Source organism: Aegilops tauschii, chromosome 4, assembly GCF_002575655.3.
Source record: "Aegilops tauschii subsp. strangulata cultivar AL8/78 chromosome 4, Aet v6.0, whole genome shotgun sequence".
Classification (NCBI taxonomy): Eukaryota; Viridiplantae; Streptophyta; class Magnoliopsida; order Poales; family Poaceae; genus Aegilops; species Aegilops tauschii.
In genome coordinates, this window is record NC_053038.3 from 519442441 (window position 1) to 519469924 (window position 27484).

General features: G+C 44.1%; 2 protein-coding genes and 1 long non-coding RNA gene across 3 annotated transcripts; 2 read left to right on the top strand and 1 right to left on the bottom strand.

Annotated features, from left to right (window-relative positions):
• Positions 1–6722: 6722 nt before the first annotated feature.
• LOC141021574 (uncharacterized) lies at positions 6723–11718 on the top strand. Its single transcript, XR_012182902.1, has 3 exons — positions 6723–6773; positions 6845–7071; positions 11284–11718. It is a non-coding gene; the product is annotated as an uncharacterized lncRNA (long non-coding RNA).
• Positions 7315–9192, bottom strand: LOC123493745 (uncharacterized). Its single transcript, XM_073497291.1, has 3 exons — positions 8262–9192; positions 7439–8126; positions 7315–7332 (listed from the first exon to the last, which is right to left on the bottom strand). Exons 1-3 carry the CDS (start codon positions 9053–9055, stop codon positions 7315–7317), a joined length of 1500 nt encoding a protein of 499 aa, XP_073353392.1. The 5' UTR covers positions 9056–9192.
• An 8751-nt stretch (positions 11719–20469) lies between the features above and the next one.
• On the top strand, positions 20470–20847 carry LOC120961831 (SEC14 cytosolic factor-like). The gene has a single exon (XM_040388275.3). It carries the CDS (start codon positions 20470–20472, stop codon positions 20845–20847), a length of 378 nt encoding a protein of 125 aa, XP_040244209.1.
• The last annotated feature ends 6637 nt before the right edge of the window (positions 20848–27484 follow it).

Consider the following 27484-nt stretch of genomic DNA (forward strand, 5'->3'; position numbering starts at 1 on the left):
AAGCCATGGTTTCCTTGTCGGTTGGTAGTTTAATCACACGGTACTTGTCATCGGAAAGGGATATCCTGCAAGGTCAAATCATTGACAGAAATTGTAAATAAGTCCATAGAATCGAGTGATCCTTTGATCATGGTAAAGCAAGTGACCGTGTCAAATTGGTAATGTTATAATCAAGTATATATATGTATACCTCTTGACAGCATTAGGCTGGCAGTGCACATAAAGTGCTTGTGGCCAGTAGGCAGCGCCACGTTTGGCCGATGACCATCCGTAGGGGTGATCTTGTCGTGCCTCGGCGACGATCCCTGCAACATCACCTTCTCTGACAAAAGGCCTCTCCTCCCAGCGATCCGACTTTGACAAGAAGACATCCAGGATGTATGTAGATGGCGGCCATTCGGATTTCTCCACCAAGGGGTCTAATTGGATGTGTGTAGATGGCCGCAAATAGGGAATGCTGAGCACTTGGAAGTGGGACGACACGGCAGGATCGAAGGCTAGATAGTCGTTGGACCAAAAGGTGACCCGTTCTGGATCGGCCGGACACCGGCGTGGCAAAAGATCCCAGCGTCGCGTGGCGGGGTTGACCACGTACAGGCTGGCCAGGAGGAGGCCATTGCAGTGGTCTCGAACAAAGTAGTCTTCGTCGAGCCCGTCGCCTACCTCATCAAAGGGATACCTGGGGGGAGGCAGGAAGTCGAGCTTGGTGTTGGCCGGCGAGGGAGAGGGGCGGGCGAAGAACTCCGGGAATGCGTGGGAGTCGAACTGGATGAAGATGCCGGCGAATGAGAGCGGGAGCAGGTCAGGGTGCAGGAGGTGGTGCGGCGCTGTTACGCAATCTCGGGTCCGGTATCACCAGCGTTTCCGACCCACATGCGTCAACCAGGCCCAACCGGAAAGCAACACCTACTTATGACAGGCCTTGGGCCCTCCCCCCAAAAGACTAGCCTGTTAGGAGGGGACACCCCCACCCTTATAAGTCGTGTTATGTCTCCCCCAACAACCGATGTGGGACTAAACCCAACAGGCGCCAGGCTTTGCAGACGCACCGTGACACGGCGAGCCAGCATGGTGGAAGACGGCGGAGAACATCGCCGAGAGTGTCGTCCGGTAGGTCGTCCATCGATCTCTCAGGCTGGAGCTGGATGTGCTGGCCGGTAGGTAGTATCTAACACGGAACAGCTTCTGATGGAAAAACGATGTAACGTATATATGCAGGAATCCCGGTGTCGTACACAAACAAATTATCTCATGGCGTAATTTTAGTACAACGCTAATGCCCACACGTGTGGTGGGAGCCAAACCCGCCCACACGCCCTATATCACACAGACTACGCCATGTCACCGCATGCATGCATGTGGAAATCTTTTTGGATTTTCTGTTTTTAAAATGTTTTATTTCTTAAATGAAAAATCCGATTGAAGATCCGTTTTCACCATTAAATCCTTGGCGACGAGATCTTTGAAACTAGATCTCATATTAATATATTTCGATGAAATTTTTTTTGGTTAAAAGTTGCCGTGTCTGTTGCACATGAATTGCCATGATGTCTATACTGAAGTTGCCATGATATGTTTCAGCTATTTTCTTCTACATTTAAAAGTAAATTTTGACATATTATAAAATGGGGAATTAAGAAACTAGACTTGCCATGCACCATAAATTAAAATTGTCATGATACATGCACTTAAAATTGTCATTATTCATAAAAAAAATATTTTCATGATCAAAGTACTGGAATTGCCATCATCGAAAAACTAAAATTGCCATGATCTACAAACTAAAATTGCCACATGGCAACTTTAGTTTAAGCACTATGGCAACTATAGTGTAAACATCATGGCAACTTTTGGGCAAAAAAAATTTCGTCGAAACATATCAACATGGGGTCTAGTTTTGAAGATCTCGTCGAGACGGATTTAATGATGAAAACGGATTTTTAATTCACTTTTTAATTAGAAGATAAAACATTTTTAAGCCGAAAACCAAAAAGATTTCTGCTGATGTCATTTGTTCATACGTGACAAAATGAGTGGTGATGGAGGCGTGTGGGTGATGTGCAAAAGCCCACATGTGTGGGCGTTAGTTTTTCCGTAATTTTATACTAGTACGTTTCAAGATTCGTGCTCTAGCTATAAATTTTTTAGGTGACAACGATAGTAATTTATTTTTTGCGAGAAACCAATGATAGTATTTTTTTTTTTTTGCGAGGGACCAACGATAGTATTTTGACACTACTTATAGAGGCAAAAGTTACCAGAAATTTGTAGCACTCCATCCCAACATCATTTTTTTCATTCCAATTATTTTGTTTACTTGTGTTGTATATTTGCACCCGAAATTATTATCTCCATTTGATTTTTTTAGCCGCACCTGAAATTGGTTTTCTCATCTTTGGTTGTTCAACAACATTTTAGTTCAAGAGATCTCTGGGCATTGGTTTTTCGCACCTGAAATTGTTTTTCTCATCTTTGTTGTACAAAAACTAATAATACTCTAAATTTATTTATTTTCTCTTTCCCCTTTTCAAGTTTGATCTTCGTTTTTTTTTGAATTCTCAGGGGTTGGCGTGGGGTCCCCACCTGAATATATTGATCAAAGTGGGCTAAAATCCCAGATAGTTACAATGTTACAACGTGCCTCTTATCACAGCACACACACGCAAGCAAGCGGGAAGGGAGGAGAATGATCAGGGGGCAACACCAGCACAGCCACGACACAGAATGAGCATGTTCGCCCGTCCCCGGCTGCGACCGTGGAGAGAGAGCAGCAGCTTGTCGAGGGAGCACCGGTGCTCCACCCACGCGAGCACGAGGAGGGAACGCCCGTCCGCCCCGGCCCGTTCCACAATCACACCTATCAAGTTTGATTTTGATTTGCGTTCCAGTTGAGTGAGTGCTTAAAATATATATGTTGCTTCCTGAGCTTCGTTGGTGGAGTCACCGGCGACGTTGCTCATAGGCCTAGTAAAGTTGATCCAGGAATTGCCACTTTGCTGGAATGGTTAGTGCCACTTTGATCCAGGGATCGCCGTGCAGGAAGGAGCAGCAATCAAAAGCTAGATTGGCACGGTACTTGAGGTGGATTCGGTCGAATTGGCTCTGAATCATCAAGATATTACACGAATTAGTAGCTAGGGTTCCAAGCAAGAAGGAGGGATTGGGGGAAAAGAGCCAGGGGATGGGAAGAGAGATACACGCCCAGCGGCGGCGGTCGGTCTGGTGATCCAACGATAACAAACACTAACACCACACTGCTCTTTTATACTACTTGGTCCACTCCGAGCCCTGCACCCTTGGGTTGGGCCTGGCCTCCCTCCTGGGCCGTTCCAGCTGGGCTGGGCTTCTCCTGGCGGGGCTTGCTGTTCCCGTGACATAGATACATATCGAAACCATGAGCGATCCCCATGGGGTCAAGGTCTGGACGAGGAGGCAGAGGATCCCAGCGCCGCGTGGCAGGGTTAACCACGTAGTTGCTGAGCAAGAGGAGGCCATTACAGTGGTCTCGCTCGAAGTAGCCTTCATCGAAACCATCACCTATCTCGGTGGAGGGGGAGACGACCGGAGGCAGGAAGTCGAGCTTGGTGTGAACCGGGGAAGAGGAGGGGCGCGCGAAGAACTCCGGGAATGCGTGCTCCTCGAACTGGATGAAGATGCCAGCGAGCGAGAGCGGGAGCAGGCCGGCGTGGAGGAGGTGGCGCCAGGCCTTGCAGATGCACCGTGACGCGGCGAGCCAGCGCGGCGGGAGCCAGCGGAGGACGTCGGCCAGCACATCGTCGGCTAGGTCGTGGTCTTGGCGAGCTTGCAGCCGCTGGCGTTCCATCGATCGAGATGCCGAGATGTGTCGGTCGATCTGGAGTTTGGATGTGCCGGCCGGTAGTACGTACGTCCGTACGCGGAACAGCTGGATGCATAGACGGAAGAACAATGCGTCGTATATATGCAGGAAACAGGGACCGTGCGTATACACAACAAATAGAAGTAAAGAACCTAGAGTCCAGTTTCTTAAATGTTTCAAAATTGCCCTCCCATTGTTTTGTTGAATCATGTAACCTAGAGTCCAGCTTCTGCTCGAGGCCATGACCGCAAGCAATGCAACACGGTGACTTTCTGCAACAAGACATCTGTTGCAAGAAAAAATTGCAAGAATTGTGATCCGTTTCAAAAAAATCTCAAAAATATTCTGCAACAAGACCTTTGTTGCAAAAAAAAAAAACTGCAACATAACCTTTGTTACACATATTTTTCTGCAACAAGATATGTGTTGCAAAAGGGTTCTCGCAACACGACTTCTGTTGCGAAAGTGACAACGACGCTTGACCCGAAGATAGCGGCAGATCGGACGGCTCGTAGACCGGTGGATCTTTCAAAAAGATCTGCCGGCCGACGTGTAGCACGACCCATCCCAACATCCTTTTCTCAAATAAAAAACACCATATTTTTATATCCATAATTTTGTGTACTTATGTTGTTTATTTGTGTCTGAAATTATTATGTCCATCTAATTTGTTTAGTCGTACCTGAAATTATTTTTTCTCATCTCTGTTGGTTCAACAAAATTTTAGTTCTAGAGATCTCTAGGCATCGGTTTTAGGTGAAATGCCATATGCTTTGTATGGTTTCATTTGGGTGGTGCAAAATACATAGTCTGGAGGTGAAAAATGTACAAATGGTTCATGATACTTCGACCTTTTTGAAATTTATCTCCTAGGTAACATGATATTTTGTTTCAAAAGCATCGCTATCTTGCTTCCATCAACTAGGGAATTCAAACAATTCAAAAAAATATATTAGGGAATTGCTTTTAACATGCTTCCATCAAAAAGAAAACAATTCCACATGTTTGAGAAGCATCATGATCTTGTTTCCATCAACTAAAGAATTGTTTCCAACTAAATATTATCATGCGTCCATCAAAGAGAAATATTTCCAGTAAAGAAAAGAGAAATATTTCCAGTCATAATTACACACGGTTCATACAAACATTTAATTTGTTTGCAAAGAAAGTAAAAATTGCTACTATCATATGGAGAGTATGCTTCAATAGGCAAAGTCAAATAGCTTTCATGCGTCAAATTTTGAAAATTCAAATGTGACCTAGCCATCATGTGATGGAAGGCGTGATCCACGATGCTGGCTTGTAGAAGTTGTGTTACCCCTATCCGAGCACCCTTGGTATTCTTCCATGTGAAGGCCTTGAGGTTGGATACCACGAGAGCTCGAACGTCTGAGTCATGGCGATTGTATGCGAACTCGACTAGTGGTCTCCGAAGTAGATGCAACCAGTCTTAATCTCTGGATGCCCCTAGTCGGCATAGAACCATGTGTGGGAAATCAAAAGGTAGAAAGCATGGCTAACACAAAATCGATGATTTGATGATATCATGTACTGGAAGCACATAAATTTGATTTTAGAAACCTACATGCTTGTTGGGCAAGATTTGGGTCCACAATTTAATGTTGCCAAAACATTGTTGTGGTGTGCACTACATGTCTACATTAGAAGCATATGGTAAAAATCAAGGAAGCATAATTAACAAGCCATCTTCTTCTTCCTCCTCCTCCTCCTCCTCCTTCAGCAAGCCATCTTCTTCTGCTAGCAATGGGGATCAGATACCTTTCTTCTTCCTCCTCCTCGATCACCCCAAGCAAGCAAGCCATCGAGCAATGGAGGGTCAGATCCCTTTCTTCTTCCTCCTCCTCCTCCTCCTCCTTCAGCAAGCCATCTTCTTCTGCCTAGCAATGGGGATCAGATACCTTTCTTCTTCCTCCTCCTCGATCACCCCAAGCAAGCAAGCCATCGAGCAATGGAGGGTCAGATCCCTTTCTTCTTCCTCCTCCTCCTCCTCCTTCAGCAAGCCATCTTCTTCTGCCTAGCAATGGGGATCAGATACCTTTCTTCTTCCTCCTCCTCGATCACCCCAAGCAAGCAAGCCATCGAGCAATGGAGGGTCAGATCCCTTTCTTCTTCCTCCTCCTCCTCCTCCTCCTTCAGCAAGCCATCTTCTTCTGCCTAGCAATGGGGATCAGATACCTTTCTTCTTCCTCCTCCTCGATCACCCCAAGCAAGCAAGCCATCGAGCAATGGAGGGTCAGATCCCTTTCTTCTTCCTCCTCCTCCTCCTCCTTCAGCAAGCCATCTTCTTCTGCCTAGCAATGGGGATCAGATACCTTTCTTCTTCCTCCTCCTCGATCACCCCAAGCAAGCAAGCCATCGAGCAATGGAGGGTCAGATCCCTTTCTTCTTCCTCCTCCTCCTCCTCCTTCAGCAAGCCATCTTCTTCTGCCTAGCAATGGGGATCAGATACCTTTCTTCTTCCTCCTCCTCGATCACCCCAAGCAAGCAAGCCATCGAGCAATGGAGGGTCAGATCCCTTTCTTCTTCCTCCTCCTCCCCTCCTCCTTCAGCAAGCCATCTTCTTCTGCCTAGCAATGGGGATCAGATACCTTTCTTCTTCCTCCTCCTCGATCACCCCAAGCAAGCAAGCCATCGAGCAATGGAGGATCAGATCCGTTTCTTCTTCCTCCTCCTCATCCCGTGGATCACCTCCTCCCCATTCGCCGCCGCCCCATTTAGGCAGTTCCTCCTGCCAGAGAAGTGCCCCTGCCAGAAGAAGAAGAAAACCACCCGACGCAGTTCTGCACCCGACGAAGAAGAAGAAAACCACCCGACGCAGATCTGCACCCGACGAAGAAGAAGAAAACCACCCGACGCAGTTCTGCACCCGACGAAGAAGAAGAAGACGCACTTCTGCACCCGTGAAGAAGAGGAGGTGTCTCATCACATCATCTTACCTTTGTTACTCGTTCACATTTTATCTTATCTTATTCCTTCTTGCTGCAGGACCGACCGAAGATGAAGGAGTGGTCCACCTTTCTTCTCAAGGTTGTACTGCCGGCGGTGTTCATCTCCATCGTGGCGATGGGCTACATGTTGGCCTGCTGCTACGTCATACGCTAGCGGAGGTGGCAGCGCCCCTAGCTGGTGGAGGTTGCCTAGCATGGGCAGCCCTGCCGGGAAGTGGCGGAGCTTCATAGGGGCCAAAGGGGGCCATTGCCCCCCTACTCTAGGTAAACTCTTAAGTCTACCCCTAATATTATTAGGCTTGAATATCAAAGATTAGTGCTTCTTGTTAATTATGCTTCTCACTATGTTAATCTCTTGCCTTGTAATGCAAACCTGGCGCGTACTGTTCTAGTTGTTCGTATATACTAGCTAGATGCTTAATTGATTCAAACTCACATGCATGATTCACATGAGGAATCTAGCTATTTGGTAACAACAGTTGTGTACCACGGGTAACAAACATAACATTAACGATCAATTTGTTTCTAGGAAATAAACAAAACCAAAGCAGCCTACATGAGGAATTATAAATTATTTGTTTCTAGGATAGTCACCGGTCCAACATGGCGTGTATGGAAAAAATTCACGTACTCCCAGTTCCTGCTGTTCTTGCTCTTCGATTTGCTGGTATTGTGTTGGGCACATGTTCCCTAAGCATTCGACCCTTGAGCTATTTAAATGATATGCATGCACTGTAGCCTTCCATTCTCTTTCCTTGAAGGAGCTCAAGAAGAGAATCTCTTTGTAGGGGTGAAATCCGAGCACGTCACATGCACGGTGGCGCTCCTCTTCGTTGCCGTCAACAGCCTCGTTATCGCGCATCCGCTCAAGTTTCCCTTGAACCATTGCTTTCTTGTTGACTTCCGGAAGTTGTGAACGAAATGTTTCATAGTTGTTTTCTCCGATAATCTCACTCTTGTCATCAGCATCATCGTCATCATCATCATCATTCTCTGAGCTCCACTCAAACTCTTCAACTCTTGCTTTCTTGTTGGCTTTTGGAAGCTGAGAACGAAATGAATCATAGTTGATGTCTTCTAAGACCCAGGGACCATGGACATCATTATCAAACGCTTGCACACGCTTAAGATCATATTCGCCCTTCAACACCCACTTCGTCTGACCATACGATTCATTTAGGACCCAAACTCGAAAGACATCCTTAATGAATGATGCAATGTACACCCCTTTTTTGGATTTTCCTAGACAAGAGTGCACCCTGATATCCATAGCCGTCGGTGGTTTGATCACACGGTACGTATCGTCTGTCAAGGATATCCTGTACAATCAAATCACTCTTATGAATATGTAAAATAAACAGACTAATTGAGTAGCCATTTTATTATGGTTATAATAAGCGTCAGCGTGATCAAACTAATAATGGAATGGGTCGAGACGTCGAGTACATATATACCTCAAGAAAAAATTATTTTGACTGTGCACGTAAAGTGCTCGTCGCCAATAGACGGCACCATAGTGCCACCCATGTTGCAGTCGCAGTCGCAGCTCAGCAACAATCCCTGCAGCATTACCTTGTCTAGCAAAAGACCTCTCCTCCCAACGACACGACTTTGACGAGAAGACATTCAAGATGAATGTAGACGGCGGCCATTCAGATTTGTCAACCAGAGGGTCTACATAATCCTCAGGACCTCGGTAGCCTCGGTCTCCGGGCTGACAAGGCCTTGGGGGCAGATAAGGGACCCTGAACACCTGGTAGTGAGGCGACAAGGTGGGATCGAAAGCTAGATACCGACCGAAAACACGGCTCATCCCCATGGGGTTGGTGAAGGGCATGAGCGGAGGCAAAGGATCCCAGCGTCGCGTAGCAGGGTTGACCACGCACTCGCTGGTCAAGAGGAGACCGTTACAGTGCTCGAAGACGGTATAGTCCTCCTCCTCATAGGGATCGTGCTCGATGGGAGGCAAGAAGTCAAGCTTGGCGTTGATCTTCTTGCAAGAGGAGGAGGGACGGGAGAAGAACTCTGAGAATGTGTGGCAGCCGAAGTTCATGAAGATGCCGGCGAGCGAGAGCGGGAGCAGGTCCGGGCGCAGGAGGCGGCGCTGGTCGATGGCGCGGCGCCAGGCCTTGCTGACGCAGCGCGACACGGCGAGGCAGCGCGGCGGGAGATGGCGGAGCACGTCGGCGAGCACATCGTCGGGTAGGTCCAGGTCACTGGAATCTCGCTGTCGCAGGCGGCGTTCCATGGATCGATCCGGCCCGTGGTTTAGGCTTCGCTACGCAAACGATCGATCTCCCATTGGATGGATATATAGATGGATGGATGGATCGGATCCGATATGTATATTGACCAAGGCTGTGCAGGAAGTCGGCCGGCACGGTACACAAGGTAAAACAAAGCTAGAGTCCACTTCTCCCACGGCATACAACAACTACAATGTTTGACGATTTAAAAAAAAAGTAGTACTGCAATGTTTGACGATGCAAAAAAGAAAAAGAAAAACACTATGGCTCACTTGATTGATTTTCACCGTGGCATCCGCGCCGCCTCCTAAGTGTGACACGTCTATGTGAGAACTCAGCCTGAGATTGTAACATTGTTCATGTTTCAGTCGCAAAACAGAGCATTTTGCAATCCGGCGCGCATGAGTGTTTCTGAAACATGGGCATGTTTTCGATGCGAAAGGAATACTGGGCTGCTTGATCCTGGCTAATCTGACGGCTGGGAGGGCGATGGATTACTGGATTTGTCACCCCACCAATATGTAGCACAGTCCAAAAAACATACAATGTATGAACACGGTATTAATTTTTTAGCCACTCCATCGCAACCTCGTATTATTTTGTTAGACGCATCTGGCAGCAAATAAAAAAAAATTGAGGGAGGCCAGCAAACATTTGCTGATTTGTTGGTTCTGAGATAACATCCAAAAAGAAAACGAGTTTTGTAACTGGTGAACCACGTCAGTTTCGCAGCAGTTATGAACAGTGTCGATGCCGTCCATATCAGATCGTGTGCGTCGCGTCGCTTCTCCATCGCAAGCCGTTTTTTAATGCGTGTGCTACTCTGCCCACAGACGCTCTATCTGTATGACTTGTGGGCACAATGGAATCCACCGATGCGGTTGACAATCGCCGCGCGCGCGGTTGTTCATATTTCCCCCGCGTTTCCCCACTCACGCACTGGCATTCAATCCAGGGAGAGAGGGCTATTCGAGTTCGATTTCTGCGCCACTCGCCCCATTTCCTCTGCTAGTCTCATATTTCCCCTCCACGAGTTTCTGGATTCGATCGGATTGAATCGCGGCGGACATTCACACATATAATCATTGTTCGATCAGAATTCGGAAAGGCTAGTGTTGGAGACGAACTGTACAACACTCACACATATGATCAATGATCCCCAGCCCAACAGGCCGTTGATCCCTGCACTTGTGAGAGATGACAAGCAGTTTTTGGGTAGACGCCAACATGAAATTAGATCGGTAAGGCAGGAGCAATATGTGGTCAGTCATATGCCAGCTCAGTTAGGCCATACTTTATCTAAAACTGCAGTGTGTTGCGATGTGCTCCTGATGAGGTTGACCTCATGTGTCAACATGACAGTAATGGTTGTGGTCGATTAATGAAATTTACTCATTTAGCCGCAAAAAATTATATGAAATTTACTCATTTGCAAAACAAAACAAAAAGAATAGCGGCGGACGGCGGGAGTCGTCGGTGAGCTTTCCCGCACCCACTCTTTGTTTTTCTTCTATGCAGCTGTAGCATTTTCCACCGTGTGCTCGTGTAGGAAAGAGGTGACGTTTTTGAATCTGAGTGTCGGTGAGGGTGCATTACCTCTCCCCCACCCACCACTGCCCCGCTATGTTTTTCATCCCGACAGCATGTTCTTGTGCTCGTCGGCCGTTGTTGTGGAGCAAGTAGGCCGCGCTGGAACTAGTAGTCTATTTGGATCCGTTGCTCTGGTAACTTTTTGTCTTGCTAGATCTAGTGTGTTTGTAAGGTTTGATTCCCGAATCGTTTGTTGATTTAGGTGAGTACGGAATGGGCATTGCTTTTGAAATCGGCGGATTTGGATACTTGGTGGTGTTAATGTGGACCATCCATTTTCATAGGGTTTTTTGTGTGTCGTGATGCTAGATTTAGTGCTATATTTTTTCGTCACCGTGATTTTGGTGCTGGATTTGAATTTGGCTGATGGATGCACTTTGGATAGCTGAACCGAATGAAGTTACTACACAGTTTTATCCGGCTGTAGATTAAAGGTTATCTTGATCACCTTTGACATCAGTTTGCAGCCGTTGTCGTTTCTCTATAATGCAGCATTCATTTTTCATTTCCTCTGAAGTCTATACTAAATAAAGATTCAACATTCAAGTAATTATATATGTTTTACAACAAATGCTCTTGTTGTTTATTTCTTGTATCGTTGAGGCATTTTGGGAGCTGACAGCGTTTGCATCCTTTTCAGGTGATGCCTTGACACGCTCTGGACACTAACAGTGTTGTGTAGGTGGGTCCAGACCAGACCAATGTGTTTGTGATGCCATGATGATGAGGCAAGTAAGCAAAAAGATGCATGTTGCTGCATATCCGATGATCTGGCATGCATGAATGTTGTTTCAGGTTGATGAGTCACGAGTGATTCATGTTTGGTCGATGCAAATTGGATGATGTGACGTTTCTTGCGACTTCAGGTACCTCACTGTGATGATTGACATGTTCATACTAGCTAGATGCTTAATTTGAGTCAAAAACACATGCAAGATTCACACAGGAATCTTGATAGTTCATAACAATAGCTACAAATATATTGCTAGCTAATAACAATAATGTACCCACAGCAGAAAATAAATAATCAAAACTAAAATTGCATGCCCAGGCTCCAGATGATTGACATTGTAAATTACATTTATTGCTATGAAACTCACCGACCCAACATGGGTGTACGGAAAATATTTGTATTCTTGATCGGAACGTGTCATGAGTTCAAAAACATCATATTTCGCTCGGCTCATGTTGCCTATGCATTCAACACTTGAGCTATTCAAATGGAAGGTGTGTACCGTGGCAACCCATGTTTCTTTCGTGAAGCTGCTCATGAACATAATCTCTTTGAACGGGTGAAATCCGAGTATGTCACATGCATGGTTACACTCTTGAACCACATCTACGTTGTCATCTACACTGTCATCGTCTGAGTTCCATTCAGCCTTTTCTTCCACGGCCGCTTTCTTTTTTACTAGGGGAAGTTGAGAACTAAATAATCCATAGTTAATGTCTTCCAAGACCCATGGACCATGAGCATGCTGATATGACGTCTGTAGACGCTTTAGGTTGTATTCACCCTTCAACACCCACTTCATTTGAACAAATGATTCATCCAGGATCCAAACTCGAAAGACATCCTTAATAAATGATGCGTAGTAGACACCCCTTGTTGACCTCAGAAAGTTCCTCTGTAGGTCGAGCTACATGGAACCTCTTATCTTCAGCCCTTCAACATTGCTTTGAAATCCGTACTCTCCAACTAACTTGTAACAAGAAGATTTCTTTTTTTTTTGTTTCTCTCAAATGAAAGAACATATGGACTTCAAACTTTGCAGATCAAACAAACTTTACAACTTCAATGTGTGAACAAACTTTCAGATTTTTTGGACTAACATAAATATACAAAATGATGATTTTTTTGGTTAAAAAATGATTTTTAGCATTTTAAATGCATGAAAAAAATCTGAAAGTTTTTTCCCACATAGTAATTAGAATGTTTTGTTCCTGCAAAGTTTGAAGTTTATACGTTGTTTCGTTTGAGAGAAACAAAAGTGACAAATGTGCCTGCATGGATCGCGATGCAAAAATGGATGGCTAAGATAAGGGGTACCATGTAGCTCAAGCTACACAAAACCACACTCTTTTGACCTTCCTTGGTAAGCTATGGTATCCACGTCGGTGATTTAATCGCACGGTACTTGTCAAAGAAATGGGATATCCTACAATATCAAATTAATTACACAGATTGTACATAAGCTCAATGGATCGAGTGATCCTTTGGTTATGGTAAAAATATCAAACTGATAATGGAATGGTTTGAGTAAATACCTCATGACAACATTCGTCTGGCGATGCACATAAAGTGCTTGTTGCCAGGATGCGGAGCCACATTTGGCCCATTCCGTCTTCAATGGCGACCGCGTCGTGCCTCGGCGACGTCCCCTGCTAATATAAATTACCTTCTCTAGCAAAAGGCCTCTCCTCCCAATGATCTGAGCTTGATAGAAGACATCCATGATGCATGTAGATTGAGGCCATTCAGATCTCTCCACGAAGGAGTCTAATTTGGCAGAGCCGTGGGCTACCATGCTCTTGTAGACATTCTCCTCGTGCAAATAGGGGACACTGAACACCTGATAGTGGGGCGACACGGTGGTATCAAAGGCTAGATATTTTGTATAAATAGGTATTCCCCATTGTGAGCTTAATTTAGATTCATGATTTACAACATAAAAGTTACGATTATGAAAAAGAAAGTAAAATCTGTTTTTTCAGTAAGTCATCCAATGAAATTAACTAACCCTATCTAACTTGACTGAATACATTTTACAACTTATGAATATTGGTCAGGCTTTGAAACATTACATACTTATAAAGTAAATTCAGTAAATATAAAAGAAATTGTATCCACAAATTGACATAAGTTAACTAACTAATGCAATCACATAACCGTAAGTTTCAATCCCACTAACTTAATGTGGGACAGTTGTATCAGTTAAGTTTCAGATGCGATAACTTACCAGTACATTATCGTATATGTTTAAGTTTATGTGTCTGAAACTTAGCACAACACTTTTCACATACATAAACTTGTAGTACCAACATTTTTATTAGCCTTGTAGGATTCGAGGTAATTGTTTTTTGTACTACACATATTGAATAGGTCTAAGATGAGAGATATTGGAAGAGAACAAGCAGATACAAGAAAACACGCCAAGAAACATAAAGATGAACAATAAGATTGAACACACAGTAAACAGATTCAACACAGGTGTACCAACAAGAAACTTCAATGCAGTTCAAACATACAAATAAAGCTAACCTTTTCAGCAAAAGGTTCCGATATACCTATGTTGCTCTTGGCAATATCGTTGACGACTTTCAATTGCTGAAAACAAATGTGGTTCTATCCTTTTTTTTTTCTGCACCATTGCTACTCAAAGGCAAGAGTTCTTAGAAGACAACAAGCGACTAGAAGAACAAATAGCTAGCAAAAAGAAGAACAGAATGAATGATTTTTTCAAAACATTGTGTTTCTGTACATCAGTTGTTGCATACAATGTTTATCAAAATATTTAGACCCACGAAAAAGACCCCAGACGAACATGTATATGGCTTCCCATTTACAAACGGATTATGGACATTTAGCGACCACATCTTTTTGAATCATGGTTTAGATCGGCGACACATAATCTGCATGCCACAAATCTCCTTTGGCTTTTTAAGTGAGTCCAGCTTCGGTGCACCCCCCCCCCCCCCCCCCCCCCCACCCCTAATAAACGTATAAGGGCAATATTGATCTTTCACAGATCAACATATACGCTTTCCCAACTCCTATTTGTGGCCCATTTAATTCCTTTTTTAACTACAAAAATTGGTACCGGAATTGAGAATCGAACTCAAAACCTCATCCAGCCAAGGTAGCCATCTAGGACTACTAGTTTGATAAGCCAACTGTACCATTTTTACTTCTTGTTCTACGCCAAATGTGACTCTAAAAAAAAGGCAACGCCTTGCTTTTTCAGGTTCTGTTTGTCCGATTTTCTACTATTTTATTTTTCCTTTCTTTTTCTTTTCCTTTTTTAAATTTGTCAACTTTTTTAATGTGGACTATTCTTAAATTCGTGATATTTTTCAAATATGTGAACATTTTTTAAAATTAACGAACTTTTTTCAATAAATTGTGAACTTTTTTTAATCCGTGAACTTTTTCTCACTATTCCTTCTCAATTTTCACTGTTTGTTTTTTCATTGTTTCTAAAATTTTCCGATTTTTGTTTTATGTTTCCTTTTTCTGTTACAAAAAATACGCGGGCAGTAAAACTGATAAAAATACAATCATTCGCATTTTAGTTAATTTTACAGAAATTTCAAAAAACATGTTTGGTGTCTTTCAAAATTTCTCAGATTGTCAAAACACGAATAGTTTTTCTTAAGAGGGAACAATTTTTCACCACAATTTTTTTTGAAATTTTCAAACATTTTTTTGGAAAACACAAAAATAGGAATACGTCGGTGGATCCTTTTAAAAGACCGGCCAGCTCGCAAGCCATCAGATCTAATGTATCCAGGGACTAAGCGGAACCCTCCACTTTGCAATAAACGTCTTGTTGCAGAAACTTTTGCAATAGAGGTCTTGTTGCAGAAGTTTTTTGTAACTGAGGTCTTCTTGCAGATTTTTTTTTATAACAGAGATTATGTTGTAGAAGCGTCGCCGTGCCTGTACCGTTGTTTTCCAACAACATTGATGATGTTTCTGCAACAGTGGTGATATTGCGGTCCCCGCCGAGCTCCGGCAACAAGCCAACACCGAGAGGTGAGCGTTGGGGGGGATTGCAGCATCGGTGCCCGGCCTTGACAGCGAAAGGAGGTTGCTAGTGCATCTCCCATTGCAGCATCAGCATCTCCCGCCAGCCATGGAGGCACCACCATAAGGGGACCGTATTCGAACAGGATATACGAAGGAGAGAGATGGGATAGGAAAGGGATGGCAACCGTGACAACGCTTTGCAACAGCAGGACCCGCGGAGTGGCCTGCTTGTAGCGACAGTAGAGTTCACAGATTTCAAAAATATTTTAAAAATTCCAAATATATTCAAGAAATGGAGGTGGTCATTTCAAGAAATGTTCACAGATTTGAAAAATATCCAGTTTTCAAGAAATTTCTACACAAATACAAGAAATGTTTGGTGAAATAAAAAAACTGGTTTCTAATTTTTTTTCATAATTTTCTTTTTTAATTCCAAATTTGTTAGTGTTTTTCAAAAAATTCAAAAAATGTTCGTGTTCAAAATTTTCTTCGCTCTTTTTTAAATATGTATGTGTTTTGGCATTCTGAGCAACACCGAAAGAGCCGAACACCTTTTGAAATTTCTAACATCTTTTTGAAAATGCGAATATTTGTATTGTATAAACAAAATTTGAGAAAGGAACATTTTTAAATTTTTTAAATAATTTTTTAAAGCGCGAGTATATTTTGAAAAAGGAAAAAGGAAATAAAGTGAAAAGAAAAAAATGAACAGAAAATAAAAGAAAAAAAATAGATGAAAAGGCTGGTTCTACAATGGGCCGGCCCAACGATACCGGGGGCTTCCGCGAATTGAAGAAGAAGAACATGAAAAAAAGAAGTGAATTGGCAAGAGTGTTTAGATGTCCTAGTTGATTAGTGTTGTTCTCTCTAAACAAAGAGGTCATGAGTTCAATTCATGTTGCCTGTGTTCCTTTTTTGTAGTTTAAAAAGAAAGAGAAAAAAGCCGAGGGCACAGTCTACAGGTGGTATGTACTTGCCGCGTATCGGCGACGTATTTTTTGTAGAAAAGATCATGCTGCCCTTCATTATGAAGGGGTATAGAGAGATCTCCTTCGTTGATGTGTTTAGAGGGTTTGTACCGAAGCAAAAGTGTTAAGTTCTAATTTGCATCGTAAATCTGTTTTTCGAAGTACCCATAAAAAAGTCTGTTTTTTGAAGCATGCCTCATTTAGAAAGAAAAAAAACTCCAGCTAAGAGTGAGAATATGCTACTTGTCCTTGAAACAAAAATATAAGTGATAATGTTTCTTTTTACAGCGCAAGTATCAATGTTAACACCGTAGTATATATACTCCATTTTTGGCCAGACGGACGCCATAAATACATAGTTGGCCAGACGGCCCAAGGAGACGAGAGACAGTGTGAGTTGATACACCTCACTGCAGTACAGCTCGCTCCCCCATCTCTCCTCACTCCGTCCAGGCAGAGGCACAACACCTTTCTCAGCCCACTCTCCGTCGACCTCTCCTTCTCCTGCTACAAAATCAAGCCAGCTCCGCTTTCCAGCAGCCACCACTCCGCCGTTGCTGCCGACGGCCGGTTTCCCCTCAAGCGCCGCGCAGGAATGATGGACCACGGCCTCGGCAATGGCGAAGCGGCGGAATGGAAGAAAGTGGCGTAGCTGAGAACAGTCGCCGAGGCCCGGGACCCAGCGTCCAAGGTACGCAGTACGCATCCCTCGATCTGTGCGCCTCCTCCTCACCGGCTTCTTGCATGCGCGCGTGACTTTTCTTTAATGCTCCCTCCTTCCCGGTTTATATGGTTTATCTTAAAATTTTAGTTTTTTCATTTTATAAAGCTCAATTGTTCCCCATCACATGTTCAAATTTTAAGGTGCATTAAATTATTGCATGCAAGTATTAAGAGAAAATTGACCAATGCATGTACTTTATGCATGCATGCATTGCAATTAATGCATGGATAAACACAATTTTTTAAGGAAAACAAAAGCATTAATTGGGTGCTTTTGCAAACTATAAAAAGTATTTCATCAGTCACCATCTACCTTGGTTGGTGAGATTTTTAAATTGAGCCCTATAAACCGGAAAGGAGGGAGTACCGTGTCTTCATGCCACTTCTTGCTCTGATCCGAGCATGGTTTCAAGTCATTCTCTTCCTAGTTCCTAGTTCCTAGTTCCTACCTATAAATAGTATTTTGTGGTCAATTAACATATAAACAGTCTCAGAGGCTCTCAGGGGCAAAAAGTATCAGGTGGCACCATCCGGCCCTTAAAATGCTCCGATGATACCAACTTAAAAAAAGGATATCTAAATGTATCAAAAAGTTCTGTTTTTTTGTATGAATGACTTGTAAATTTGAAAAAAAATCGGATCCAAATTTGAAATGCACATTTGAAATGACTTGTATGAATGACTTGTAAGTTCAATAAGGTATGTGTCTACAACCTCTAAAAAAATCGGATCCAAATTTGAAATGCACATTGAGAAACAAAAATGCCAAATCTAGCATGAATAGTGTCACAAGGAGACAAAAGCAGAATTTACAATATTCACATCTGGGTTTGTCTTTTTTTTGTTTCTCAATGTGCATTTCGAATTTGGACCTGAAAATTTTCGGGGTTGTAGACACATTCTTTATGAACCGTCACAATTTTTTCCAGACTTCTTTTGAAACGTGTAAGATTGATGTTTTTAAAGGAGCATGTGAGCATGTGGGAGTTGGTTGGATACTCTCTCGGGAGCAAAACAAACATTTTTTATTAAATACACAGTTGCTCCAACCATACAACTTTCAGCCTTTTCACAGTTTTCAACCCAGGGATATTTTCTCGGAGCAAGTACAATAGCAGGGTATAAGCCCGTTTACATGGCATTTTTGCATATGTGAAAGAGAGAGATAAGAAAGAGTAAAGACAGTGGACTCTTATGCAAGAGCCTAGCCATATGCGTACTTTTAGACAAAAATAATAAATATGAAGAAAGAAAAAAGAGAAGATAGAAAAAAGTACTAATGCAATAACTAACCTTATAGCCAACCCTATTTGTATGAGTGAATGGTATTGCTAGCTCTTGATGATATGGCAGGCTTATATAGCCGACTGTTGGCTATATTTTAACCATGCTCTCATAGCTCATACTCCGCAACTGAACCAAACACATTGTTAGACATTTAAATCCGTCCATTAGTCTATGCTTGTACACTTTACTTTTTGTATTTTAAATGAATGGATTGGGCGGAGCATGTCATATTTCTCGAACTCAAACTATTTACTGCCAAGAAGGAAGCTTGATTGATACCACGCCATCCGTAGATGAGATATCTTAGAGCATCTACAGCCGGACTTGGCAAATCCAGTCTTTCAAATGCCCACGGACGCGCTCGAGTGTGTCTGCGGGCGCTGACCGAGCATGCTTCAAATTAAGTAGTTTGCATTCACCTCTCTCATATTTTATTCCTTAAATCCATACAAAGCATCCAAAAGAAATCATATGTACTAATCTACGTACTACCCTAGCAACTCTTCGTTGTCGGAGATGTCCACGACGACGGTGCCGGGCGCCGGCTGGACGGGCGGGTAGGTGGGCTCCGGCTCATCCTCCTCCTACTCGACCTCATCCATGTAGGCGAGCATCTCCGCCTCCTCCGCGGCCTCTTGCACCTCCATCTCCTGCCAGCGACCGCGTCTTGCCTCCGCAGCCGACTCCGGTCGAAGGGAATCAAGGATGGCCTGCTACTCCGCCTGCAGATCCTCGTCGCCAGGTCCCCCACATCCTCCTCGTCCGGCTCATCCCACTCCTCCTCAAACTTGTCCTCCTCCTCCTTCTCTTCCTCCTCCAACTCCTCCTCCGAATCCACTGCATCCGGAGGTAGCCCCGCGGCGATCCGGGCTTCGCGTCTAGCACTGATCTGCTCAAGGAGCTCGAGCCAACGCTCCGGCGTCAGAAATGGCTCACTTCTCACCGGGGGCGTGGGGGCATGGCTACTAGGCGGACGGGTGGAGTGGAAAGTGGCGCCAGCGACAGACAGAAGGAGAAAAATGTGGATGGATGGTAGGGTCAGCCCGGGCTTTTAAGTCCGGTTTGAGGCATCCGTCTTGATCGAGAAAACGTGACCAATCAGTGATCTGGCGGCCCGCCCGGACGTATGAGGCGGATTTGAGAGGTCCGGCTGTAGATGCTCTTACTATAGTTTCTGTATTTACCACAAGGAAATGCCAGCCGGCCTGATGATTAACTGGTGTTTGCTAGTTGTGGCTCGATCGATTAAAATATGATGTCTTCTTCCACTTTTACCGCTAGCTGCAGTCCAAATCTATCCTGTCCTTGTGCACATGATCTATGAAAGTAGACTGGAGTTATTCTGGGGTGTTATCCAAGATGCATGATATTTGTTTGATTCGAGGTTGAGCACGGGTAGCACATTTACAAAAGCCAACAAAAATTGCTTTATTTGCCGGCCATCATCGAAACATGCTCACATGGCACGACAGTCGCCCCATATGTTTGCAGGATGGTGGGGACCATATCATTGAGCTATTTAGTGTGACCTAGCTACACTGATACTCCAACCATTGAGCAGATGCATTCCCATGACATGAACAGTCATCATAGTTTTTTTTATAGAATCTGGCATCCAATCATGTACTACCATACACGATGATAGTGATAATGATCCATCCGTTCATCGCTTCCTCACACACATACACACACACACGTGCAGGAGGAGGACAACTTGACGCTACGGCGGTTCTTGCGCGCGCACAAGAGGCCACAACGTCGGCAAGGCGTCGGCGATGCTTCTCAAGTACCTTGCCTGGAAGCGGGCCGTCAAGCCGCGTGGCTTCATCTCCGACGACGAGGTGCACAACCAGCTCGCGCAAGAGAAGGTCTACACGCAGGGCTTCGACAAGATGGGTCGCCCCATGGTGTACCTCTTTGCCGCCCGGCATTTCCCTCGGCGTGACTTCGACGAGCTCAAGCGCTACATCGTCTACGTCCTCGACAAGACTTGCGCCAGGCATCCACATCGATTCACCAATTAAATGCATGAACGCATAGCTCTGCAGCTAGGTCGATCAAGCTATGATTGATCGGAAGATTTTTTTTAAAAAAATTAATGGATCTTCCTGAAACGCCAGGTTGCCTAACGGGGCAAGAGAAGTTTGCGGCGGTGGTGGGCTTGAAGGGGTGGGGTTACGCGAACTGTGACATCAAGGCAAGCGTGGCGGGGCTAGACATCATAAAGAACTACTACCCGGAGCAGTTGAGGCAGGTGTTCCTGGTCCACGTACCCTTCGTGTTCCTGGCGGCGTGGAAGCTTGGGTGCACATTCGTCGATAACAACACGAAGAAGTTTGTGTTCATCGATGATAGGGACCTCAATGGCACACTCCGAGACGTTGTCGACGAGTCCCAGCTCCCCGATGTGTACGGAGGGAAGTTCAAGCTGCAAGGCTACAACCATTCTTCACCACCTTCGTCTACATGCAACTGATCGTCGATGTCATCCACTATATGTACGTGGCATACACAATTAAGGCTGTCCTATTTTTATTCAATTATTACTATATATGTCCGCCGCAACACTTTTTGTTAACAACAATTACCGGTTTGTCTCGGTTGGACCTATATTTTTATTTATTCGCATAATATTTACTATTCTTGGAGAGTCATTTTATCTTTTCCTTATTGCCAGGGGCGGAGACGGGGGGGGGGGGGGGGGGGGGGGGGGGGCGAGCAGGGGCTAGACCCCTGCCAATCGCTCGCCCCCCTCAACCGATTTTAGCAGGTTGTGTACTATACATTACTAACGTAATTGCATCATTAAGCCCGTGTAAAAACTAGTATTACACTGAATATGGAAGACTTAAGCCCAACAGCCCATACATATGTCCGGTACGGTCGTGGCTGGCTATTGTTTCGGATCTGGACAACCTAGATAATGTGATCCATCCGATTGACTGATCTAGGTGCGTATTGACTGCTTAGGGATTTTGCCATTGTCGCCGGCCGCCACTCAAGCCATCCGCCATCGCGCGTGTCGTGCTAAGGGCGACGGCCATCCACTGGTCGCGGAGACGACACCATCCAGTGTAGTCCGCTATCTGCATATGACTAGACACAGGTGGATCAGATCGTCAAAATACAACCTTGTTAGCCAGGTGACCATGATTGAAGATATTGGCAACAGGTACCACTACGCACCAGTATCTATTAGTAATATTTATATATTTTTCATGAATTATGATCTTGGTCATTAATTAGTATTGCATATAAATTTGAGCTTCTGATACTTTTTGCATTTCGGAGCCTGGCCCTGAGTTATTTGACGTGTCTAATATATGCATCGTGATGGATCTGTCATCATGTAGTCTTTTCTACTCAAGATGGCTCAATTAGGGTATCAACTTGCCCATTTCTAACTGGATGTTTGCAACCATCTAGAGTTTGAAATCTTGATTTCACATGCCGATTTGACCGGTGGATAACTCTAAACAAGTTAACTACTACTACATACTCAACTATTGATAGATTACTATGGTTGGTCGTACATCTTCCTGTGTCCACCCCGACAACCAAACAAACCCTTTCTCCTTGAAACTAGTTAAGACACGTTTTCGAAAGAAAATAAAGACGATTTCCTTCAACATTACATGATTTTCTATGACTATATTGGTCAGGAAAATTGCGAAGTTGGCATTATCAACTTGTTCAACGCTAGTGGTGGTAAAGTTCAATCTAAGTTAATAGGAAACGGAACATGCTTTTCTAGTTCCAAACATATGTTTTTATGATTTATCATCAGACCATCATGAGACTTAAAATACATTTGACGTTCCATGAGTTGTGTTAACATTAGCTTTTCGCCCCCCTCATGTCCAAATCCTGGCTCCGCCCCTGCTTATTGCTCTTAAGAATCGTCACATCTGAATAAGTATGCTCTGGGAGAGATCATGCATGGTCATACATTTATAGAATTGCTCTTTTGCTGTACTTACACTTGTTAGAGCATTAATCCTTATAGAAGCACATGTTAAACTCTTTTTTGCTTCACTTACATCTGTTTAGAGGGTTGGATGACAATTGTTTGTTAGCATGTCATTAATGTATTGATCCTCAAATTGATATGTATGCATTGATGATATAATAAAAGAATTGCATGGATAAAGACTAGTCAAAAAGCTCTAGTATGTTGACGTGGTCCCTTTGATGAGGTGTCAGGCACGCCGGTTAGCTCCTGTCACGGGCGTCACCCAGACGTTGTCCGACACGTGAATCCCCGGTGACTAGCGCACGTACACCATCTGAAATGCAACTCTTTCATGTGATTTTCTATTAAATCATAAAAATATACCAATGGCGTCCCAAATACCGAAAACGCCACTAACAAGCTACTTCCTAGTGGCGCTCCATCTGAGGTGCATGCCACTAGTATGTGAAGCCCAAGAGACATGCACATACCATGTTACTGGTGGCATGGCTTTTGCGCAACTCACCACAACTGTGCTATTAGTGGTGTGCCGGCCGATCTACACGCCACTAGTAACTGGTGTCTTCTCTCATTGCTACGGACCAAATACTAGTGTGCGTGCAAGCGGTCTTGCCCGCCACTGGTGACGGTCTCCTAGCTAGGGGGCCTCCCACCATGTCGACTCCTAGCTAGGTGGGCCGATCTGAGCAGCCCCTTGTCGGTTCTGTCCTGGGCCACTTTGGGCGGCCCATGGAAAGGAATATCAAGAAGTCTTGCCGTTGAAGACAAGGACTCCTAATCTGTAGAGGGCTCCTCTCCATCAACGTAGCCGACTAGGAATCTTGTAATCCCAGGCCTCTGGTTACTTATATAAGTCGAGGCTTGGCTAGTCAATAGGAAATATCACAACTTAGATCATCAGATCAAGACACACAACGATCTCATAGTAGATCAACATGTATTCTGTACTCCATCCAAATCAATAGAACACAAGCAGGATGTAGGGTTTTATCTCTTAGGACGTCCTGAACCTATTCATTTCAGTCTTAAGCATGGTGAACACTTCAGTTGAACTTGCAATCAAACATTGCTCTAGATATCACATATCTTTTCCCTTATCTCTGAAAACAATTTCCAGTTCCAGGAATATAACATAACTATCCCAAACATTTTGAAGTTCGGGTTTCATGGAAGCAAGTATACTACACTTGACCTTGATAGAATTCTAGCCTTTTGGATCTAAGGACGTGAGTCTCATCATCCATGGCATTAGCGGGAGATTATCTGAAAGCATGCAATAGAAAAAAAGTCCTTCTCAACACTCTTATTACGTTACCAATCGTAAAGTTTTAACCAGATAATTATAAACAACTAAATAATTTCAACGGGGAAGGTGGAACCATGAGCCATTATTCTACAACTATAATGCAAGTTACATTAAGAAAATGTTCCTAATTAATTGCACTACTGATTAAATAATTTAATTCTAGAGTGCACTCCCACTCAAACCAATATCTCTCGTAATTGATATTGAGCAATTCAAGACCATATTTGATATCATTGATGATGAGAACTTCAATCGGTAGGCCAAGTTGTCAATCACATCTCTATGTGACTCTTGTTCATCTTTCGATGGGCATGTTTTGAGCTTGGGACACATTCCTGTCATGAACGTCAAGACAGCCTAGTGATTTTGCTGTGAGGTCTGATCATCACCCGCCTTACATCTCAAATCATTTGTAGCGAAATGGACATGGCGCACCCTGAAAAGATACATGTTGTAGACGGTGCTACACTTGGGAGAGAACAGTAACTACGTGATATTTTAATGTGAGAGATCACCCTGATAAAAATGACTAACGCACAATCAAAATGGTGCAACAATAAGGGATAAACATCTCAAACAATTAATAATAGCATGCTATGGTATAGCCCCTTCTGTCGGAGAAGTTATCTTCGTCTTCACAAAATTTCAGCCAAAAGTGTTGTCGTGGCAGCTGAAAAACGCCACTGTGACAATGGGCCAATAGCTCCTGTGCGACGTTTTTGAGGTGAATTGGCTAGAGTGCGACGTTGTTCGAGCGAATGGCTGTGGTGCGACACATTTGAGCGTGTAAATAGCCCAGGGACACATGGGGTGTTAAATGTGGTTAAATTGGTCGTCAACCAAGCCCGCCCGTTTATGTTAGGACATGTGGGTCCAACTTAATTGTTCCTCAAAACAGCTAACCGTGCCCTGCTGCCCGACCGTGCCGGGCCCGCCACTCTGCCCCCCTTCTTCTCCGGTGGCGGCGGATCTTGCGTTCTCGGTGGCGGCGGTGGAGCCCTCGTTCTCAATGGCGGTGGAGCCTTCGTCCTCAGAAAATGGTGAGTGAATTCAAACCCTAGTCGCCCTCCCGTTCCTCTCTCGGGCCCGTAGATCTCAGCTCGTTTCCTCTGTTTTCGCTTGCGGAATCGATAGGTTGTGCGGGGAGCCCGTGGGCATACTGAGATGGAGCCGCTAGATTCAACTTCGAATAGGTAATGCGCCTCTCTCCGATCCAATTTTGCATGCAATTAGGGGGTGGCCTCGTCTGCTCTTTCTCACGGGCTCACACTGTCCGCCACTGACAGAGGGGATGCTGCCGCTCGGACCTTCGAATTGACAGTCAATTTCTTTCCATCAAAGGCAAAATTAGTTGATGGTAGCATACAGAACATTGAGAGAGACAATTGTTAAATGGGAGGTTGAGTTTACAGAGATTGATCCACAAGTTCTACAGAACATGGGAGAGACGGCAGTGAAGAAATGGGTGGAAAAAATTGGGAAGAATATTGTTTGGGGTCCAGAGCAAGAAGTATCACTGTTGCGGTTTGATGATTGGAAAGGAGAGTATGTGAGAATAGAAGATGGTGAACAGATTGTTGAAGAAATCGATCGGCAAAACGGCTCGACAAGCAAACGGGCTAATTTTTTTGCTGAGCTCGTTGATCTGAGCATTTTTTCGAAGGTTGGATATGTGCCATAACAATTGGCTGCGCAGATGGTAGATGATGATTGGGCTACATAGAGGCCATTGATTCCCATGTGTACTGAACTTACAGTAATAGCCGAAGAGGGACAGGTGACTGGAACTGAAACTGAAACTGCAGCAACTGTTGATTGGAATGTAGTTGAATTAGATGAGCCTACTGATTTGGTCATTGCACCAATGCCTGACATTGAGATGGCCAAACTTTTTGGCATTCCAGTCGATGACAGAGATAAGCAGGAGAGGGGCGAATCTAGTTTGCCTGCTAATGCTGATGAAGAAGTAGATGGACAGTTGATGGAACAAGCTGCAGATGAAGTAGATGATGCACATGATGATGAGCTGGTGCATGTGTATGACAAAGAAAACCCTGTCATTGAAGTAGGCAAGTTGTTCCCAAGCATGAAGGAGTTTAGGATGTGTTTCAAGACTTATGCAGTGAAACATGAGTTTGATGCCAAGACTGTTTGGACTGATAGAAAGAAGTTTTATGCGAGGTGCAGAGGATTTGATGGTAGTGTGAAGCCTTGCAAGTGGTACATATCTGCTAGACTGCAACCTGATGGAAGTACTGTCAGGGTTAACCAAATCCCCAATCAACATACTTGTATTACAAGTTCACAGAGAGTATCAACCATGACATTACAACTTTGGGTTGTAGAAAAGATCACCCCAATTTGAGCCAAAACACCAAACACTACTGCCAAGAAACTCAAAGTAGACTTGGAAAAGATGTACCCCATTAAACTGAAATATACCACAGTGTGGAAGGCAAAACAAAGGGCAATGAAAAATTTATATGGTGATTGGGAAAATACATTTAGGATGCTTTACAACTTCAAAGCAGAGGTGGAAAAGAGGTCACCTGGCAGTGTTGTGGAGATAGATACAGAGGTATCAGCCGAAGGTGAAGTCAAGTTCTCCAAGTTTTTTATGGCTTTGAAGCCTTGCATCGATGGGTTCAAAGCAGGGTGCCATCCATATTTGAGCATAGACTCATCATTTTTGACAGGCAAGTGGAATGGTCAGTTGGCAACATGCAATGCTCTATGGACACAACTGGATGTTTCCTATTGCTGTTGGCTTGTTTCAGTCAGAAACAGAGGCTTCATGGACATGGTTCATGATCCAGTTGAAAAGATGCCTAGGGCCAGTGTCACCTTTGGCTATACACACAGATGCATGTAAGGGGCTTGAAAATTCAGTGAAAAATGTTTTCCCACATGCTGAGCAGAGGGAGTGCTTCGGTCATTTGTGGATGAATTTGATCAAAAAATTTAGAGGAGAAGAATTTGGGCGCATGTGGCCAGCAGCAAGATCTTACACTAGACAGACACACAAATATCATCTTGATAAGATAATGGCAGCATGTGATGAGTTTGGTCCATGGCTGAACACCTACCATTCTTTGTTATGGTACAGGTCAGCATTCAACACTGCCATCAAGTGTGACCACATCAACAACAATTTGGCAGAGAGTTTCAACAACAAGGTGAAGGAGTTAAAAGATTTGCCTGTGCATGACATGGTTGACCAAATCAGGATCATGCTCATGCGGTTGTGGGAATCGAGAAGAAGGATAGGTGATTGTCTGCAAGGTGATAAGCTTCCAGCAGTGGTACAACAGGTGGTCAATAGGAGCAGATGTCTTTCACATTTGTTTGTTGAAAAATCTTCACCTTGGGGTGCTGAAGTTAGAGATAACAAAACTGGAAGGAGACATGTTATTAACACTGAATTGCATGATTGCACTTGCCTCGAGTGGCAACACACTGGTAAACCATGTGAGCATGCCATTCTCTTCTTAGCATCCCAACAGAAGATAAACATGCACCCATATTTGCATGAATATTATTCGGTAGCAAGATTCAAAGCTGCATATGCTACTCTAATTCCAGCACTTACAGATCAGTCTCAGTGGCTTGAAGTGGACACTGAATTTTCCATGTGTCCTCCCTTGACGAAAAGAAAGGCTGGAAGGCCTAAACAGAGTAGATTCAAGGCATGGTTTGAGAAAGGTGGGAGTAGTAAGAAGGGAAAGAAATATGGAAAGCCAAAAAGGGCCCAAAAAGGTAACAAAAACAGATGCAAGTTGTGCCAGGAACTTGGGCACAGAGTGGAATCTGTCAAATGCCGTTACACTCCTGATA